Source organism: Saccopteryx leptura, chromosome 5 (genome assembly GCF_036850995.1).
Source record: "Saccopteryx leptura isolate mSacLep1 chromosome 5, mSacLep1_pri_phased_curated, whole genome shotgun sequence".
In the NCBI taxonomy this organism is placed as follows: domain Eukaryota; kingdom Metazoa; phylum Chordata; class Mammalia; order Chiroptera; family Emballonuridae; genus Saccopteryx; species Saccopteryx leptura.
Window position 1 is genome coordinate 36317932 of NC_089507.1, and position 20873 is coordinate 36338804.

At 46.4% G+C, this 20873-nt stretch overlaps 1 protein-coding gene across 2 annotated transcripts in view; it reads left to right on the plus strand.

Moving 5' to 3' along the window:
- The first annotated feature begins 4001 nt into the window (after positions 1–4001).
- Positions 4002–20873, plus strand: part of SPATA18 (spermatogenesis associated 18) — a 47129-nt gene continuing 30257 nt past the window's right edge. For both annotated transcript variants that reach the window (XM_066387612.1, XM_066387613.1), the window contains exon 1: positions 4002–4498. In XM_066387612.1, the coding sequence (XP_066243709.1) occupies positions 4412–4498 (87 nt within the window). In that variant the 5' untranslated portion in view covers positions 4002–4411. The remainder of the gene's footprint in view (positions 4499–20873) is intronic.

Consider the following 20873-nt stretch of genomic DNA (forward strand, 5'->3'; position numbering starts at 1 on the left):
ACCTAAAAGTATGTCACAAAAGAAAGGTTTGCTTTTTACCTTTTCTTCCCAAATAATTGCCAAATTTATAATATTCTGAAATAATCAAATTGGGATAAAACGAGAGCATAAAAATAATCTCCAAATAGAACCTTTATTTATCTGACCTGTTCTTCTACATATATACAAGTAGGCTCACCAGCTTTTTGAACAGAACCTCTACCTTGTTGACTGCATGCTTAGAATTTGAATCATATGGATTCTTCTTTAATCAGAAAGACTCTTTGCACTCCAGGCTCTAGCTCTTTCTTTAGTTGATAGCTATCCAATACCCTGAAGAGCTCTGAGGAGGGGATCATCATTAAGGGCACTTATGAAGATGTCCATTTATTCCTACAGATACGGAATTTCTAAATTTGTAGCAAATAACATCACCAGAGCTAAGAGATGACATGTTAATTGCTTGTCCCTCTCTTTGATGATGTGTTGTGGTGTTATCCTCCTGGCATTGATTCAGAGTGACTGCAAGAAACAAACAGTCATATCAAGATTGTTTCTTTATTTTAAGAAAGGAGGTTATTAAAGAAACCTTCATCTCTTTTGTTCTATACTCTTTGAAAAAAGGATAAACATACTTTAGAATTAGTACCAGGAAAATGCATTTCCATTCAAAGAACTTATATATATTTTAAAAATAAATAATTATCACACTCATTTTCTTTTTTGCCTTGGCTTCTACAAAGCTCAGAAATAAAGGTAAAATATGGCTCAATCTTAGTACATAGGCTTAAATTTCAGGCATGTTTGCTTTTTTTTTTTTTGTATTTTTCCGAAGTTAGAAGTGGGGAGACAGTCAGACAGACTCCCGCATGCGCCCAATCGGGATCCACCCGGCATGCCCACCAGGGGACGATGCTCTGCCCATCTGGGGTGTTGCTCCTTTTCGGCCAGAGCTATTCCAGCGCTTAAGGCGGAGGCCATGGAGCCATCCCCAGCGCCTGGACCAACTTTGCTCCAATGGAGCCTTGGCTGTGGGAGGGGAAGAGAGAGTCAGAGAGGAAGGAGAGGGGGAAAGGTGGAGAAGCAGATGGGCACTTCTCCTGTGTGCCCTGGCTGGGAACTGATCCCGGGACTTCTACATGCGGGACCAACGCTCTATCACTGAGCCAACCAGCCAGGGCCCAGGCATGTTTGCTTAATCCATTAAAAAATAACATTATTTTTCTACAAGTCTTTTACTTAAACCATCTCCGATCCTATTTTGGAAATAGTGGGGGTAAATAATGCATATGTAAAACATTTCCTTTGTTTTGAGTCATTGAGTACTATGCTTCTTTGTTATTAATAAAAAGTTCCTACTATACACTCCAGAGTTCTAAGGAAACCAGGATGTACACAAAATGATTACAGGCCTTAAGGGTCTTAAATCTGGTTGTGTGGCTGGAGCACTGTGGAAATAAATAGTATCAGATAGCATGTCCTTAAGGGATTTCATAGATCCCTTCTATCCAAAGATTTTATAAGTTTAATTATTAAATTGGTAATGTGGACATTTAGGTAATTTGTTTCTGTAAAAAAGCAATTTGTATTCAAGGTAGAAATTTGGAAAATCAGAAAGGAGTAAAGGAGCAAATTAAAATCACCACAACCATACCTTTATTGGTTAGTAAAGGTATAGTAGTTATCCTACTATAACACAATATATATAAAATTTAGTGTCCTGCCTTTTCTCTATTTTATTTAGAAAATTAAATTTAATGGGTGACACTGATTAATATGAGTACATAGGTTTCAGGTAAACATTTCTATAGCATTTGAACTGTTGATTGTGTTGTGTACCCATCACCCAAAGTCAAATTCTTTTCTGTCACTGTATATTTGTCCCTCTTTACTCTCCCCCCCCATGTGCTGCTTTTTCTACTTTGCTTTATATTGTAAGAATTCCTAGATACTAAATATTCTTTGGCCACAAGATTTTTATTTTGCAACATTTCATTGAATGCTTTGATCAACCATTATCCTGTTGTGGAAGATTTAGATTGTTTCCAACCTAATTTTCTCTAAAATAGCATTTTGCTATGATCACTATTACTACAAATATAAATCACAGTACTGTATATACCAAGCAATGTACTAACTACTTCACATGAATATTAGTCTCGTAATAATTCTGTGAAGTAGGAACTATTATCCTTCCTTAAAGATCATGAAACCTTGGAGCAAAGTTGGTCCGGGCACTGAGGATGGTTCAGGTGCTAGAACAGCTGTGGCAGCAACAGAGCGATGCTCCAGATTGGCGGAGCATCGCCCCCTGGTGGGCATGCCGGGTGGATCCTGATTGGGGGTATGCGGGAGTCTGTCTGACTGCCTCCCCGCTTCTAACTTTGGAAAAATACAAAAAAAAAAAAAAAAGATGAAACCAAGGATTAGGGTTTAAAGTGTCCACAGCAAGGAAGAGGATTTAATTCCTAATCTGACATAATATTCCAACATTTTTATGAATATGTAAATAGGACTGTTCAATATTTCAATTGGTTTTTGAAATATGAAGTAATTGGCTCCAAATTAAGAAATGTGTGAGGGTGTTCCTCCATTCCCTTCTTTCCCCTTTATATTTTTTTAAAGAAAAAGAGAATCTAATAAATATTTAAGGGGATTTTTGTGATTTTTTTTTTTTTTCTATTTTTCCAAAGCTAGAAACGGGGAGAGATAGACAGACTCCGGCATGCGCCCCACCGGGGAGAGATAGACTCCCGCATGTGCCCGACCAGGATCCACCCAGCACGCCCACCAGGGGGCGATGCTCTGCCCCTCCGGGGCGTCGCTCTGCCGCGACCAGAGCCACTCTAGCGCCTGGGGCAGAGGCCAAGGAGCCATCCCCAGCGTCCAGGCCATCTTTGCTCCAGTGGAGCCTCCGCTGCGGGAGGGAAAGAGAGAGACAGAGAGGAAGGAGAGGGGGAGGAGTGGAGAAGCAGATGGGCGCTTCTCCTGTGTGCCCTGGCTGGGAATCGAACCCGGGACTTCTGCACGCCAGGCCCACGCTCTACCACTGAACCAACCGGCCAGGGCTGTGATTTTTTTTTTAAAAGTGCTTAACGAATGGTTGAAATGGTTTCATTTCTTAAGTAGTTCAAACTATCACTGTAGCAATATTATATATCCTTATGAAATACATAGTATCAAACCAGGTCTGAACTTTCACAAAGTCTAAATTAAAGAGTTCAGAATTAAATGAAACTTTAAAGTGCTCAATGTTTCTAAAAATATAGTGCCAAATAGTGTTCAATCCTGGGGTATTAACTTCAATTTGTGAACATCTTGGAACTAAAATCTATTGACTTGGGCACCCACCTAGTGGGCCATGGAAGATTGCAAAAGATAGAAGCGGGAATAATTGAAATTTTAGTTAAAGCAAACTTCATACCAGGTAAGCCCTAGGGTTATATACTGCTCACAAAAATTTAGAGGCTATTTCAAAATGAATATGAAGTGATAAAAAAAAAGAATTTGATTTTTTTAAGAACATCAGAAAATCAAATGACAAGTCAAAGAAAGTTGTTTGATTATGCAAATGAGATGCAAACCCAACTTTCATTTCATTGGTGAAAATGTACTATACAAATGGCGTTAAGTACTGGAGTATCTGCACGTTCCCTGATCCCCTACGATGAATTAAAGGCCCGAGAAGCGAAAGAATAAAGGAGCCAAACGTGCTTTCCTAACCGAAAACTTCTTTGGAGAAATAACCTTTTCTTCTAGACAAGAGGCTGTGAGCTGACTCGACCCTTTCTCACACTGCGGCCCCGTCTGGGCCAGCGGCCATCAGTATGGAGTCTTGGCGTTGAGCAGTGCCTGCCCCACCTCGGAATCTCAATGGCATGGGTTGCGTTGGCCTTAGGCCAGCAGCAGCAGCAGCAGCAGCAGGAGGAGGAGAATGAGGAGGAGGAGGAGGAGGAAGATCAGCGGGAACAGCAATCTCGCGCGCCCAGGAGGGTGCCCAGGACCCCGCAGGAAAGTGGGAGGGCCGCAGGGCGGGACGTGGATGGAGGGGGCAGTGGGGGCTGGGCGGCGATCCAGGAGTTGCCACGGCGCCCGCGGCGCGCGTCCCTAGCAGCCGCCCGCCCACGTCAAGGTTTGTTTAATAATCGCTGCGGTATTTACGGCCTGGGCTCGCGACGGCCGCGGGGGAGCCCGGAGACCGCGCCGGGCAGCGGATGAGGCGGGGCGGCTGCGGCCCAGGGCACCTCCCCCCGGCTTCCCGAACCCTGCCCGGTCCTCCGGGGGAGGGGAGGATGGAAACATCTGCCGCGCTCTGAGCCCCTCAGGAAGATAACACCCTTCCCAACTAATCACCCGCAGTTCTGCGGAGGCCACCGACCGGTGGGCTCCGCGTCTCCATCTCCCAGAGCCAGGCCGAGTGGAAAAGCGAACGATGGCGGAAAACCTGAGGAAACTGATCTCCAACGAGTCTTTACGAGCGATGCAGGACAAACTAGAGCGCTGGCTGCGGGAGTACAACGTGAGTCAGGGCGGGAGACCTCGGGGCTCGCTCTCCCTCCAGTTCCTGTACAGCCTTCGACCGGGGTTTCTTAGGTCTGGCATCGGGGTGGCCGCTCTGCAGAGCCCCGGCGGTTCTGATTCCTAAGAGAGACCCAGCCTCGTACCGGGATCGCGGGGAAGGAAAAACCCGCACGTGTCTGCCGGCGCCCTTTCCTCCTCGCGACGCGAGGCGGCGCTGGGGATGCGCGGTCTCCGGAGCGCGGGACTCGGAGCCCGCGGGAGCGCTTTCCCTTTAGTGGTAACCAAGGACGCTGGCGGCCCTAGCAACGGGAAAGACCTGAGATCCGCCACTTTCCCCCCCATTCCTTCCGCCAGCAATCCTCCTCCTATCACCATCTCGAATTATTTTTTACTACCCTCTTCCTCCTGCTTCTCCGCAAGTCTCACACTATGAAGATACCCAGGGGTTGTATCAGAATAGATTTTTAAACACATCCAGTTGTTTTACCCAGAAGTGAGTGAGACGGTCACTTGCCAACGTTGCGGGTTTCACTGGTGTGCTGGTCAGCGTGGCATTTGGCACAGTTTCAACACCAAGGCAGATTTCCGAAGGCTTGTTGCCTGGGCATTTATTTGTAAGAGGACAATATCTGTTATCAAACCCAGAGCAATCAAGACTTTTTAATCCCATTCCTGCGCAGGCGCCCATTACCCCTCCCCCCTTATTCCCCCTCCCGCAAGTTAAAAATCCAGTGCTGAATTTGCTTTTATATTTGGTCCGTCCGTCTTAAATAAGATAGTTCCACTCTTAATAGCAAATAGAACGCGAGTGCCTACTTGCTACCTAGTCTCAGAAGATTGAGAATAACAAATCTTAATACAGGTATTTACCCTTCTTAAAACGACCTCTTAAATTTTTTTTTTTTTATTGCCTTGTGGCCTAAATAAACTCTGAATGTTAGAAAGTATATTAAGTTTGTCAGGAGGCTGGGTCAAATTAAATGATTATTTTAGACACTACCTGTAAGTATGAGAAATGTCAAAATTTACTGTATTTTCGTTTTCATTAATAGTAGTTCATCCCATACCTCCGTTCTCACTGAAACTGGCCCAGCCTAGCTTCTCTCCTGGGATTTGCCCCTCTGCTTTCTGCCCCCCACCCCTTACCCCCACACATAATAGAGACTGCATTCTCAGAGAGCCATGCCTTTCCAAGTTATGTGTTCATTTCCTGGGCACCATCATTTCTTTTCAACTCTGACATCTCTGTTACATTTGTTGACACACCATTCTTCTAAGGCTCTAATAATTTGCTTTTTGTTTCCTTGTCTTACCCACTTTCCTCTCGCGGCTGTTCTTCAAGGGCCAGATTTTAGAACTCTTCAACCTCCATTCTTTTTTTTTTTTTTAATTAAATTTAATGCCAACCTCCATTCTTGCTTCATCCCTTGTATGTATGCTGATGAATCTCATATCTGCATTCAGGTTCTGTTCTTATCTGAGGTACCACTTCTCCGATTGACCATTGATCGTTTTCAGTTTTGCTGTTGTTGTCTCAAAGTTAAATTAGTCTAACACCGACCTTAGCCTCTCCTGTGCCCCAAACACGGACCTCATTTTCATCACGACACACTCCACATCCTTTTCGTCAGCATAATCTGTTGGTACCAGCTTCTAACTTCACAGAGAACCTGAGCACTTTTCTCCACCCCCACTGCTACCACCCTTGTCCACCTTCGATCAGTATTTCATCTGGATTATTACACAAATAAAAGTCTAAAGTGATTCTTCTAAATGTCAAGTGTGATCAAGTTACTTCTTTGGCAAAACCCTTCAGATTCCCTATCTCACTAGAAAGAAGAGCCCAACTTTTTTCAATATCTGTCAAGCTCCTACACAACTGTGTTCCTTCAAACTCTGTGACCTCATCTATTACTTTCATCCTTGCTCTATCCACCCTAGCAATACGGGCCTTCTTGTCTTTCTAGAGCAAAGCTGCCTAGTAGAACTTTCTATGATGACCAACATGTTCTATATCTGTACTGTCCAGTATGATGGCTATTGAAACAAATCACAAAAACAATGGTAAACATTGCCGACTTATTTTCTTTTAGTTATTAAAGAAATACTGGATCATTGCATTACTTAGCCTTCAAACTTGGATTCCACTAAATGTTTAGGGACAGCTTGGTGCGAACACATAACACTCAGAATTGTTTTATTCCTTTGTAGTTATTGAGAATGTTGGCGAAAGAGCCACAGAGAATCCCTTCTCGTTTAACCAAGAACCGGGCCAATTATAATTTTAATAGTTCATTCAACAAATAATTCTTTAACGTCTCTTATGTGTAAAGGTTTGGGTGAGACACTCTATATTTACACTTTGTGTGGTGCACATTTGTTGATTTATTCATTCAACAAATATTTTTTCAAAGCTTATGATGTACCTGTCTGTGCTAGGTGCTGGGAATAGAAATGCCAAGTGCTTCTTAATGCCGGGCTTCTGGAGAAGAGAGTGAAGGACAGAGGAACGGCCTGTGCAGACAGGGAGATGTGCAGAGGCTGGTGTTGGAGAGGGGGCTGTGAATAATATAGTTCAAGGCAGGGAGGGAAGTGAGATGAGGCTGAGGAGTTCACGTTGTGGGGTGAGAGGGTGGAAGGCCTTAGGTGGTGTCGTAAGGAGTTTGGACTTGATCCGGAGGGCATTATGCAGGGAGGAGACATGTTTGGATTGTGCTTTGGAAAGGTTGCTCTAGCTCAGGGGTCCCCAAACTTTTTACACAGGGGGCCAGTTCACTGTCCCTCAGACTGCTGGAGGGCCGGACTATAAAAAAAACTATGAACAAATCCCTATGCACACTGCACATATCTTATTTTAAAGTAAAAAAAACAAACAAAAAACGGGAACAAATACAGTATTTAAAATAAAGAACAAGTAAATTTAAATCAACAAAATGATCAGTATTTCAATGGGAACTATGGGCCTGCTTTTGGCTAATGAGATGGTCAATGTCCAGTTCCATATTTGTCGCTGCTAGCCGTAACAAGTGATATGATGCGCTTCAGGAGCCGTGACGCGTGCGTCTCGCGTCACCGGAAGTAGTACTGTACGTGAGCGACGCCGCGGTGCCACCACATACAGTACTCCAGGAGCACAGGGTGCGGATGTATCCTGTGCTCCTCTCACTGACCACCAATGAAAGAGGTGGCCCTTCTGGAAGTGCAGCGGGGGCCAGATAAATGGCCTCAGGGGGCCGCATGTGGCCTGCAGGCCGTAGTTTGGAGACCCCTGCTCTAGTTGTTGCATGATGGGGACATTGGAAATTCTGGGGAAGACGGACAGGGCTAGGATATATATTAGGCAAGAGATAATATGAACCAGCCTCTTGTAAACTATGCTGGCACACTTAGTAAATGGGTTGAGGACTCTGAGAATGGTCCTTCAGGTTCTGGTAAGAGGATGCTGTCCCCAGTACCTCTAATGTATTATGCAACATCCCTATGGTATTATTGGTCAGCTCTGTAAAAGGGTCAAATAACCACCTCATTACTCCATAAAGATGTTAAGATGAGAAGAGATATTAGCCTCCAGACAATGTTAGCAGTGCCTGGAAGATCAGCTCTAAGCTGAAACTCTCCTCTCTCTGAGATGCTTTTATTTCCACTCAGGCCTGTGGACTAGAGAGTTAATTTTGGTCATATGCTCTGAGATATTACTTTTTGAAATGTGTTCTATGTAATTATAGTAGCAATTAGTAAGACTTTAGTACATCTTTGATAACCTCACCCCTAAGATAAGATAGGATTACATTTCATAAAGTAAAATAATAGACCCCAGGACATTATAATCTGGAGATTTTTGAATATATATATATATTTTAAATGAGAAGAGGGGAGATAGTGAGACAGACTCCCACATATGCCACCCTACAACCCCCTTCCGGGGCTGATTCTTAAATCAACCAAGCTCTTTTTAGTGCCTAAGGCTGATGGGCTCGAACCAGCCAAGCCATCCTCAGTGCCTGGGGTCAACGCTGGAATCATTTAAGCCACAGGCTGTGGGAGGAGAAGAGGGAGAGAAGGGGGAAGGGAAGGGGGAAGAGAAGCAGATGGTCACTTCTCCTGTGTGCCCTGACTGGGAATTGAACTGGGACGTCCGTATGCTGGGCTGATGCTCTATCCACTAACCCAACCAGCCAAGACCAACTTTTTTTTTTTTAATAAGTTTTTATTTTAATAGGGTGACATCAATAAATCAGGGTACATACATTCAAAGAAAACATTTCCAGGTTATCTTGTCATTTAGTTCTGTTGCATACCCATCACCCGAAGAGAGATCATCCTCCGCCACCCTCCATCCAGTTCTCTCTGTACCCCTCCCCCTCCCCCTCCCCCTCTCCCTCCTTCCCTCCCCCCACCCCCCCATAGCCACCACACTCCTGTCCATGCCTCTTAGTCTCGCTTTTATGTCCCACCAATGTATGGAATCCTGCAGTTCCTGTTTTTTTCTGATTCGCTTATTTCACCCCGCACAATGCTACCAAGACTCCACCATTCCTCTATAAGTGATCCGATGTCACCATTTCTCCTAGCTGAATAATATACCATGGTGTATATGCAGCCAAGACCAACTTTTGAATATTTGATAAATGAGTGAGGGTGGCAAGGCAGGCTGGGTAATGCTTCCTCTGGCATTACTCTCCTCTTGTGTTATAGAAATATTCACTAACAAGTGAAAACAGCATATTAAATATCAGCACGTAAAGAGAAGCTCTTAAGGAGGTATCTACTCTGTTTACTTTAGAATAATCTTGCGGTTGAACTAGAGGCTGCCTTTCTGGCAAAATATGCCAGATTCTTAGTACAGAGTTCATTTGTAGTTGCTATGGTGTCTTCAAACAGACTCCCTGCCTGTTTTCACTCCTCTCCTATAGTCAACATACTTCTCCATTCTTGATGATTCACTCTAATTAGTAAATCTACAGAGAACATTTTTCTTCCCTTCAGAAACTTTATCTCTTTATTAGGTAGACTGTGCTGCAGGAATGAATAAAACCCCCAGATTTTAGTGTCATAACATACAGGGACTTCTGTCTTATCCATGCCAAGTCTGGTGGCAGCTCTCTCCATCATTGGCTCAGCTTTTGGGGCCCTCCATCTGGTGCAGCAGCCCTCTCGTTACAGGACCCCGAGCATCCACAACGGGAGAGAAAGCAACAAACTTGCACTGTTTTACATTAGACACATCACTTCTGCTCGTCGTCCCTCAGCCAGAATTAGTTATGTGGCTCCAATCTAATTGTGAGGGAGCCTGAGCAATGGGGAGCACATGAATATGATTGCTGCTTTCGTTTCTGCCATAGTTACTAATGATGAATTCATGGCTATGAAAGATACTGAAAAGTGATTGGGGCAGATCAGTTTATTTTTAAATTTTATTTGTGCTTGTTTTTTGTTTTGTTTTGTTTTGGAGAGAGGCAGGGAGAGAACGACAGGAACATGGAGCTGCTCCTGTATGTGCCCTGACTGGGGAATCGAACCAGCAACCTCCACACTCCAGGCCAATGCTCCAACCGGCCGAGCTATCTGGCCAGGGCTTCAGATTATTTTATTTTTTACAGACGGACTATCAACTTCTTAATTTGACTTTTCTTATTTTCATTTAGGACAAACTTGTTTTTTATTTTTTTAATCATGCAGTTTTTTAAAAGATTTTATTTATTCATTTTAGAGAGAAGAGACACAGAGAGAGAGAGACAGAGAGAGAGAAAGGGGGAGGAGCAGAAAGCATCAACTCCCATATGTGCCTTGACTAGGCAAGCTCGAGGTTTTGAACCGGCGACCTCAGCGTTCCAGGTCAACGCTTTACCCATTGCGCCACCACAGGTCAGGCTAGGACCAACTTGTTAATGTAAAGATTAATACTTGAGAAGAATAAATAATGAAAGAACTCCAATAGAGGAATTTAACTAAGATCTAAGGGAGAAGCCTACCTGTAAGCTTTCGTTAAATCGTTGGGGTATATATAACCCTACATTTTCTTAGACCTAAAGTTCAGTATTTTGGTTTTAAAACTGTTTTCGAAGTAGTGGTGATGTGCAAAGCCAGCCATGATGTAGAATAAAGGGTTATTTTTGGGAACAGAGCTACCTGAAGGACTGACTAGTAAGGGACTGCCACTTCCCTAGGGGAGTGTTTGTAGCCTGTTATAACCAGCATATAAAGAACCCTTGAATGCTTTCAAAGGATTCTTGATGTATTATTGCCTTTCAACCTTGTAAGAACCTATGAAATAGTAAGTTTTATTTTCTACATTTTACAGATGAGAAAACCACACCTTAAGAGGGCAGCTTGCCTGCCCAAGGTCAGTCCGCTAGAAAGGGTGGAACTCGGATTTGAAACCCCGTCTTTTGCTGGCCAAGTCCATTCTCTTATCTCCTGCAGAGGAGGGAAGGCATAAGGAGATTCCACTTACTTGCAGTGCCCGTTTCCTGCCGCCGTCCCCACCCAATCCCAGCATATGTACTCTGGACAGTGGGAGTCAGAGAAGGCGGATAGGGGGCTTTTGTTTTCCATGTGTGAATCTCCTTGATGCAGGGACCTGCAAAAGGCTGCCCCCTGCCCCCAGACTAGTCTCTGTACACTGATGATCGTCTCTTCTCCTTCCTTATCCAAAAAGCCTCTAACTGGCATTTTGAAATGGTATTCTTATTGTATATAAAATAAATTTTTAAAAATAAAAACATCAGATAAACCATTTAATGTAATAGCATTCATATTATAAAGGAATGTTGTGATGAATCCTTTTGTACTATTTAATTCATATAGGTGAAGCATGTTCTGTGTGTGTGACTGACGTTCCTTAGAAAATAACTGTTATTTGTACTGAAACTGATGGATTTAAATAGCTTTCCAAACAAAAGTTTACAAGTTGATTACAAATAGTATTAATTTAGTGATGGAAAATTTTCGCTCTTTTTCATGTTGTGGACGTGAGGCAAGGTTAGTAATAGAATAGCAGACAGGAGAGAACCACTGGTAGCGAGGCGTGGGTGATCGGGTCCTCCTGGGGGGAGATGCTTTAAGGTCGAGGCTGCTCAGGAGGAGGTGAAAGGGATCAAAGGGTTGGTGCTCATGCCAGTGCACACACGATGTGTGCAGTGGCAACGCATGATGGTGACCGGAGTGAAGAGAGTCACTGGAGGGAAGGAAGGCCGGATACATTGTGTGCAGACTTTTAGGAAGGACCTTGGCAATGGGGCAACATTTTGGTTCAATAGACCAGGAGCTTTGCTTGGGCCAGAGCGTGGAGACACTGAAGGGATGGGAACAAAGCTACTGTCCTGTCGCTCTCCTTCCCCATACTATGAAACATCTTCAGAGAGTACTGTCCTTCTGTCCTCATCGCCTTTGCTTCCTCAACTTGGAACAATCTGGAAGGACACCAGGGACCCCCGGCCCCTTTCATTCTGCTACAACAGCTTGCTCATAACAGTCACTAGAAGCCACCTGGTGGTCAGGAGAGTCCAATCTCTTTTTCCCTAGTCCTAGTTCCTTGATTTCTCTGCAGCAGTTGACATACCTTATCAAATTGTATGGCGTTAGCTGCTTCGCAGATGCTAGTGATTCTCAATCTTTCTCTAGTGTGGGCCTTTCTCCAGTGCCCCTGACCTGTCCCCTGTCTTCCAGACAGCTTGGAAGCTGCACATCCCCCAATGAATACAACCCTCACGGGACCAGTTACCCCTGTCCAGCCTTTCTGGCTGGCTACCTGTGGCCTCTGGTTGGGCACTGGCATCACAATCTCCCCTGCCACCCAGGTCAGAAACCTGGGCCCTTCCCTCTCCATCTCACCTCACAAATGGACACGTCAAGCCCTGAAGACTCCACTCCTGAAATATGTGTCAGATACCTCCCACTTTCCTCTTCTAGTGGCTATTGTTCTAATTGAAGTTCCCATCATTTCCTGAATGTGTGGGAAAACCAGGTTCTTGGGTATGCCTAGTGCAGATCTCAGGAGAACTTGTTTGCAAAAACGTCTGCAGCCCAGGGAGAAGGCTCGGTACAGTGGCCTCATGCTGTCCAGAGAACTCTGCTCCTAACTGGGCTCACACTCTCTTTACAGCCCTCACAGCAGCCATTACGGTTACAAAGGGGGATGGGCGGCCCACCGCTGTTGCACAGGGGTTGGTAGAGTTAAAAGAACATGTTTTCTTCTGGTGGTTATATTCCTGAATATTCTACTCCTGTTACCTCTAGCTTTCCATCTGAATGAAGCCACAGGAGTAAGCTTGAGGTTACTTGTTGAAGTTCCACACCTAGGACATGGCCGATGCCTATTGATTTCCTCGGCTTCCTCTGTGTACACTTCCAATCTGACTTCAAAAGCACTGGTTGAGGGTTTTTTTTTGTGTGTGTGTGTGTGTGGCTCCTAATGGCCCAGACCAGTGATTTTCAACACAGGGCAAAGTTTTAAAAACTACCCACGGAAATCAATGCACTTTACTTCACAACATAGCACCTGTGCACCTTTATGCTTATACTAGAAAGCCCGGCAGTCATACAAAATGACCGCTGTTCTAAATATTATAAATTGTAATTAAAATGATTTGTGCAAAGGTGTCTGCTAATTCAAACTGAATTACCCAGGGCAGGCGGCGAGGACGCCCCTTTGCTTAGTGCCCCACGGGGTTTCCCCCTTCTACTTGCTTAATTGCTTAAAGTAGAGTGCAATGAAGGAAACCACTGGCGGTACATTTCTTAAGAGCCACCGCTAGCTCAATAAATAAAGGTGATTTAAATAGTAAAATGTTAATTCACATGTCAAAGATCTCCTTGTACACAACATTTCTTGTGTAGATCTTTCCATCATTTTTAAGCTCGCCTTGCAGAGGACCATCAATTATTTTTAATTTTACGTCCGTTCTTTCACGAACTCTTGAACAGGCAACATAAAGTTGACCGTGTCCAAATGCAGGCTCAGGTAAAAAAATGCCAACACGCTTAAGCATTTGGCCCTGAGACTTATTGATGGTCATAGCAAAGGCAAGTTTTACAGGAAATTGTCTACGTCTCAATTGAAACAGCAACCCTGTTTGAGATGGAGCCAAATCAATTCTTGGAATGACATGTATTTCACCTTTAGAGGAGCCAGTCAAAGACTTAGCTATTATGACATTATTTTCAATTGGAGAACCTCTAGTCTTGTACCATTGCAAAGACCCCTTCTGGTGTTAAGATTTATTAACAGCATAATAATTGCTCCAATCTTTAACCTCAATTTGTGAGGTGGCATGCCAGAAGGCGGGACTATTTGAATGCCGTGGCAACTTCACCCCATTGGCTAGTACAGTTACGCAAGCAACCAATAAGCTATCGGTGACAAACAGACACTTAAGCCGCATATAATAAAGATAACTGGAGCAAGGTTTTCACAAATCTTATCTTTAGTAATTGTGATATACTGTGTTTTCTCTTAATTTTTATTGGACGTGGGCTGGTTGAGAGTTACTAAACTGATCTCACTTTCCACTAGCTCTGTGGTTCCAATATTGTTTGCACAGAGAAGTCTTCTAGAAAGCTTTACGTTTTTTTTTTCAATGTCCTGGCTCCATTGTGGAACAATGAGAATTTCATGGGGTAGGAGCCCACAAAGCTCAGGTGCAGGCTTTCGTAGTTTTCTTGACTTCTTACAATTTCTTAGCCTCACTACTGAAATCTGGTCCGACCTTTATTATAGCAAGTAGTCACTGGTTTTGCATTTTTCAACGTGCTTATCTTAGACTATAAATTCCTCGAGGGCAAGAGACAGTCTCCTTCACCATCCTGTCCCTGGCACCCGGCACACAGTAGCTTCATCCCGGAAGATCGGCTGAGAGCAAAAAGGCGCAAGTGAGGCAGAGAATGAACCATCTCCTTCTTTGCCTTCCTGATTCCTTGTCTTTCTTCCTGGCTATCCTCGTATTTCTTACTGCTCTTGTGTTGTTTTTCATTCACCGGCCCTTCTTCCTTAGCCCACTTCTGAATTAGCAAACGTGCCCTCAGCCCTCTGCCTGTCCTCTCCTCCTAGTCATCTCGTCTGTGCCTGTGGCTTCCACTCCCCACCTGCTGACTGCTTCCAAAGCCACTCCTCCAACCCTCCCTCCCCTTAGGTTCAGACTGCTTCTCCAGCTCTTCTGGGTAATGCCTCGTGGTTGAGAGCTTGACTCCAGTGTCAGAGGCTGCAGGAATGGGTTCAGGTCAAACACTCTTCCAGTTTCTTAAGATCTTTATTCTCCTCAGTGGTGGATTTGGGATGATGGGTGGGATTCAGTTTGCAGGGTTGTTTTGAGGGTTCCATGAACCAGTGTGTTTCAAGCTCTTGGCACAGTGCCTGGCTGGCGGAGAGTCGGTGTTCAATAATTGTTAGGTGCTATGACTGACATTTCCATCTGAGGTCCTGCAGACCCCCTAGACCAGGGGTCCCCAAGCTACGGCCTGAGGGCCGCATGCGGCCCCCTGAGGCCATTTATCCGGCCCCCACTGCACTTCTGGAAGGGGCACCTCTTTCATTGGTGGTCAGAGAGAGGAGCACTGTATGTGGATCCAGGAGCATCCTGTGTTCCTGGAGTACTGTATGTAGTGGCGCTCAAAGCGCGGTGTCGCTCACGTACAGTACTACTTCTGGTGACACGTGGCAGGGCTCCGGAAGCGCATTATATCACTTGTTACAGCTAGCAGTGACAAATATGGAACCGGACATTGACCATCTCATTAGCCAAAAGCAGGCCCATAGTTCCCATTGAAATACTGGTCAGTTTGTTGATTTAAAATTACTTGTTCTTTATTTTAAATATTGTATTTGTTCCCATTTTGCATAGGGATTTGTTCATAGTTTTTTTCTATAGTCCAGCCCTCCAACGGTCTGAGGGACAGTGAACTGGCCCCCTGTGTAAAAAGTTTGGGGACCCCTGCCCTAGACTGTCTCCAAAACAGCATCATCCCTCTTATACCTCTTACCTGTTTCCAAACTTTCCAACTTCTTCCTCAAGTAATGCTGGTGTTAGTGGTGAACACAGATGTGACATGGGGCTGGGAACGACTTCTAGGGGGCCCTTGGCATCTCAGCATCCCTCAACATCCCTCAGCCAGATGAGTCAAACCGCCTACCTTCCTGCCGGGCAGGCTCTCTAATCCAAACCCTGTTGGGTCTGCTTCTGCCAGCTTGATTTTCGTAAATGCGAGGCAAATCTGACCATGTCACACCCACGCTCCTTTACTTGCCTTGTTAAATCTTTCAGGGATGGGGTGAAGCCCAGGGGCCATGTGACAATCAGGTCCTTCGTTATGTGGTCTGTGCCTGTATTCCATTTTCCCCTGTAGTACACCTTGTTGTTTCTTGCCTTGTTATCTGCTCTTCCTCCTCTTGAAATGTCCCAACTTCTTACCTAACCTCATCCGTCACCAGTGTGAGTTTTGTCGCCTCGACAGCTGACCATCCACCTAAAACCCTTAAGAAACTGTAAGGTAATTATTTAACCCAGCATGTTTCCCATTCACTATCCTGCCTTCCCCTGTGGCTGAGCTCATGGACAGCAGGCAACACTTTTTATTTTTATTTTAATGTGGTTTTGTGTCCTGAGTTGCCAGCCCAAGCCTTTACATATAATAGGAGTTCAATGATTTATGAATGAAGGAAGTTTGAGGGTCTGTGCTTTGAATTAGGAGACAGTATAATTAGTTCAAATCTTTATTTATCTTGTGTGAGTATGTGTTTGGTAATGTGACACTATTAAAAAAACTATTGTATCTTGTGCAATGCTTTGTGTTAGAGATGGCAACGTGTTGTGACATGTCTTGGGAACAGGAACCATCTCACAGTATATTCTCTTCCATTATTTAAGTTGTGCATACATTCGACAAACATTCCTTTGACAGGTGAGAATTCTACCACTGAACCACCCGTGCGACACACATTCCTTTGGGCAGCTACTTTGTACCAGGCATAGGCAAGGCGTAAGAGCAAATAGTAATAATACCACCATAATAGTTCTAATGATTATGTAGCTTCTCTCTTTTTTTTTTCTTTTTTTGTATTTTTCTGAAGTGAGAAGCGGGGAGGCAGACAGGCAGACTCCCGCATGCGCCCGACCAGGACCCACCAGGCATGCCCACCAGGGGGCGATGCTCTGCCCGTCTGGGCCGTTGCTCCGATTTGTCCGGAGCCATTCTAGTGCCTAAGGCAGAGGCCATGGAGCCATCCTCAGTGCCTGGGCCAGCTTTGCTCCAATGGAGCCTTGGCTGCAAGAGGGGAAGAGAGTGACAGAGAGAAAGGAGAGAGGGAAGGGTAGAGAAGCAGATGGGCACTTCTCCTGTGTGCCCTGACCAGGAATCGAACCTAGGACTTCCACACACCAGGCCGACGCTCTACCTCTGAGCTAGCCGGCCAGGGCCTGTAGCTCCTCTCTTTTGCACCTAAGTTAGCTCATGAGATCAACCACCTCCTGAATATGAGTAAACAGAGGCTCATATTGGAAATTTCTTTTCTAAGGGAATGTAGCTAATAAGTGGGAAACCAGACTTGAACTAAGGTCTGCCTTATTCCTGAGCCCACTGCTCCTTTCAACTCCAGATGCCACCTCATAGGTACCAATTGTTGAATGCATTCTGTCTCTGAGGTGCTGAATATTCATTATTTTGATTTAATTCTCCTAATACTCTGCAAGGCATTATCTGTCCTCATTTCTGGAGAGGAAATGGGCTCAGAGAGTTTAAGTAACCTGTGCAACATCACATAAAACTTGTGACAAGTGGCAGAGCTGAGATACTCCTTCAGGTCTGCTTGGCTCCTATGCCCATTCTGTGTCCACTAGCACATGGCATGGTCCAGCCAGGGGCAAGAGGCTGTAAGGGGAATTGAAGGTCAGTGTTCTAAGTGCAGGAGTTAAATAACAAGGGCAAGGAGCCGCTGGTTCTTTTCATCAAGTGAGAGGCAGGGAGGTAGAAAGACAGACTCCTGCATGTGCCCCCCAACTGGGATCCACCTGGCACCCCCCCCCCCAATCTGGGGCTGATGTTCTGCCCATGTGGGGCCGCTACTCTGTTGCTAAGCAACTGAACTATTTGTGCCTGAGGCAAGGCCACGGAGCCATCCTCAGTGCCCCGGGCCGAGTTGTTCATTTGAGCCATGACTGTGGGAAGGGGAGAGAGAGAGAGAGAGAGAGAGAGAGAGAGAGAGAGAGAGAGAGAGAGAAGGGATGGGGGAGGGGTGGAGAAACATGGTTGCTTTTGTGTGCCCTGACCGGAAATTGAACCTGGGACTTCCACATGCCAGGCTGATGCCCTACTGCTGAGCCAACCAGCAGGGCAAGGAGCTGCTGGTTCAACAAGCAAGGAATGAAGATAGCTATTTAAGCTGTGTGCTCAAAATGTTCTGATCTTGCCAATACTATGCTAAGTCATTCATTCATTCATTCATCAAATATTGTTGAGCCTTTGTTTTGCTATACTAGTGGAAATTGATACAAACATGAGAAAGGCAAAATCATTTTTTAAAAACACACAGCTTTCCTAGGAGAAAGGGGTAGAGGATGAGACAGGGAACCAAATGGCCACAACAGGAATAAGCTACAGCAGAGCTCCTCACCCAGTCCTACTCACCAGGCATGGGAAGCAGACCAGCAGCTGCCCCTGGGTCTGCAAGGCCCCCAGGATCTCTCTGCCAACCTCTCTAACCTCCTATGTGAAGACACGTGCACCTGCTTTTGGTTCTCCAGGTTGCCAGCCAACTTTCTGCCATAGGGCCTTTGCCCCTGCTGTTCCCACAGCCCTATACACTCGCTGGTCTCTGCATTCAGGACCTAGCTCAGTGTCTCCTCCTCAGAGAGGCCTTCCTGACTGTCCTCCCGTTCACTCTGTCACGTTATCTAGTGCTCCCTTCACTCCTGGCACTAATCCTCATCTAAACATCAGTATATTTAGTGGTTAAGGGCATGAGATCTGGACCTAGGCAGCTTGGGTTCTGATCTCAGTTCTGACGTATTATTAGCTAAGTAATCTTGGGCAAGTTTTTTTTAACCCCTATGCATCTCAGTCTTCATGGCTTGAATAGCGCCTCACGTTTAGGGGGTATGTAAAAAGTCCAAAATAAGTGAACCACGTCATGCTCACTCATCCATCCAATACTTACTGTGCTTTAATACGCAGGGCTAGGACTACAACAGTGAATGAATGGGGCAGGCACAGCCTCCGTCCACAGGGAGCTTACTGCCTGTCTGGAGCACTGCTCTTGTTGACACAGATATGCATTTTTCTTGTAAACTTTTGCCTAGAAGTCATCTAAACTTTTCCTATTCATTCTAGTTTCTATCCTCCATGTGACCCACTTCCTGTGTTGGGGCTCCTAGTACCCACTCCTAGTGCGTTATTATGATTTGAGATGACACATCAGTCTGTGCATTTTAACTCCCACTTTGTTGCTTATAGTTGTGTCCCTTCCTTTACTGTTAGACTCTATTAGCGTTTCAGCCAATGAGGAAACTGTAGAAATTCACCAGGGAGACGTCAAAAGCAGGGTAATAGCTAAGAGGCCCGCCTCTTGGCTTCTTCATGCTCTGCCCTTATTGCTCAGAATGTTCCACAACTGGTTGAACCACCCCTTTCCCCAAGTCTGCCTACTTTCTTCTTGCCTACATTTTACTTCCTCTTGGAAGGAAGTCTTCCTTGACTTTCCAAGACAGAGGGGTCCTGAGTAGACCTTGTGCTCAGCCCTGTGGTCAGACATTATTCCACAGCAGGAGAACCGCCCACTGTCTGTCTCCCCCATTCATCTGCACGTGCCGTATGGCCTGACCCATCTCTTTTGTCTTATTCTCCATTGTATCCCAGCAATACCCTCTTACTGTTAACAAGTAGTGTTTTTGTGTACTTATTGAACTTAGGTAGAGGACAAGAACCAATAAAGTAGGTAAATTAGGAAATAATGATTTGTCCTGTGTTACAATTTTTGCAAGATTTCACTGAGTATGGAGTTAGGGTTATTGGTATTAAAAGAACCCCCATTCTTCAGTGGCTTAACATCCACCAATAACTTTCTTGATTATGTAATGGTCCTTGTAAGTGTTCAATTAACAACCTATCAAATCTTGTGGCTCCACTGTCCCTAATGTCCTTGGAGTCCCTGTGATTGGCTGGCAGGTGGGGAAAGAGAGAAAAAGAAGAGAATCTCTCCAGGGGTTTTCTTCTGGGTCACACTGGAAGTGGCACACGTCATTTCCCATCCAGGGACCCCAGCGCAGTTACATGGCCCCACAGACTGCTGGGGACCTGGGGAGCGCATCCTCGCTGTGTGCCCAGAAGGGAAGGGACCATGTTTTGGTGACACACAGCAATGTCTGGCCCTGGGAGTACCCCAGAGCCAGGTGGCCCCAGGAGTACCCCAGAGCCAGGTGGCCCCGGGAGTACCCCAGAGCCAGGTGGCCCCGGGAGTACCGCAGAGCCAGGTGGCCCCGGGAGTACAGCAGAGCCAGGTGGCCCCGGGAGTACCCCAGAGCCGGGTGGCCCCGGGAGTACCCCAGAGCCAGGTGGCCCCGGGAGTACAGCAGAGCCGGGTGGCCCCGGGAGTACCCCAGAGCCAGGTGGCCCCGGGAGTACAGCAGAGCCAGGTGGCCCCGGGAGTACCCCAGAGCCAGGTGGCCCCGGGAGTACAGCAGAGCCGGGTGGCCCCGGGAGTACAGCAGAGCCGGGTGGCCCCGGGAGTACAGCAGAGCCGGGTGGCCCCGGGAGTACCCCAGAGCCAGGTGGCCCCGGGAGTACAGCAGAGCCGGGTGGCCCCGGGAGTACAGCAGAGCCGGGTGGCCCCGGGAGTACAGCAGAGCCGGGTGGCCCCGGGAGTACCCCAGAGCCGGGTGTCCCCGGGAGTACAGCAGAGCCAGGTGGCCCCGGGAGTACAGCAGAGCCAGGTGTCCCCGGGAGTACAGCAGAGCCGGGTGGCCCCGGGAGTACAGCAGAGCCGGGTGGCCCCGGGAGTACAGCAGAGCCAGGTGGCCCCGGGAGTACCCCAGAGCCGGGTGTCCCCGGGAGTACAGCAGAGCCAGGTGGCCCCGGGAGTACAGCAGAGCCAGGTGGCCCCGGGAGTACCCCAGAGCCGGGTGTCCCCGGGAGTACAGCAGAGCCGGGTGTCCCCGGGAGTACAGCAGAGCCAGGTGGCCCGGGAGTACAGCAGAGCCAGGTGGCCCCGGGAGTACCCCAGAGCCGGGTGGCCCCGGGAGTACAGCAGAGCCGGGTGGCCCCGGGAGTACAGCAGAGCCGGGTGGCCCCGGGAGTACCCCAGAGCCGGGTGTCCCCGGGAGTACAGCAGAGCCAGGTGGCCCCGGGAGTACAGCAGAGCCAGGTGTCCCCGGGAGTACAGCAGAGCC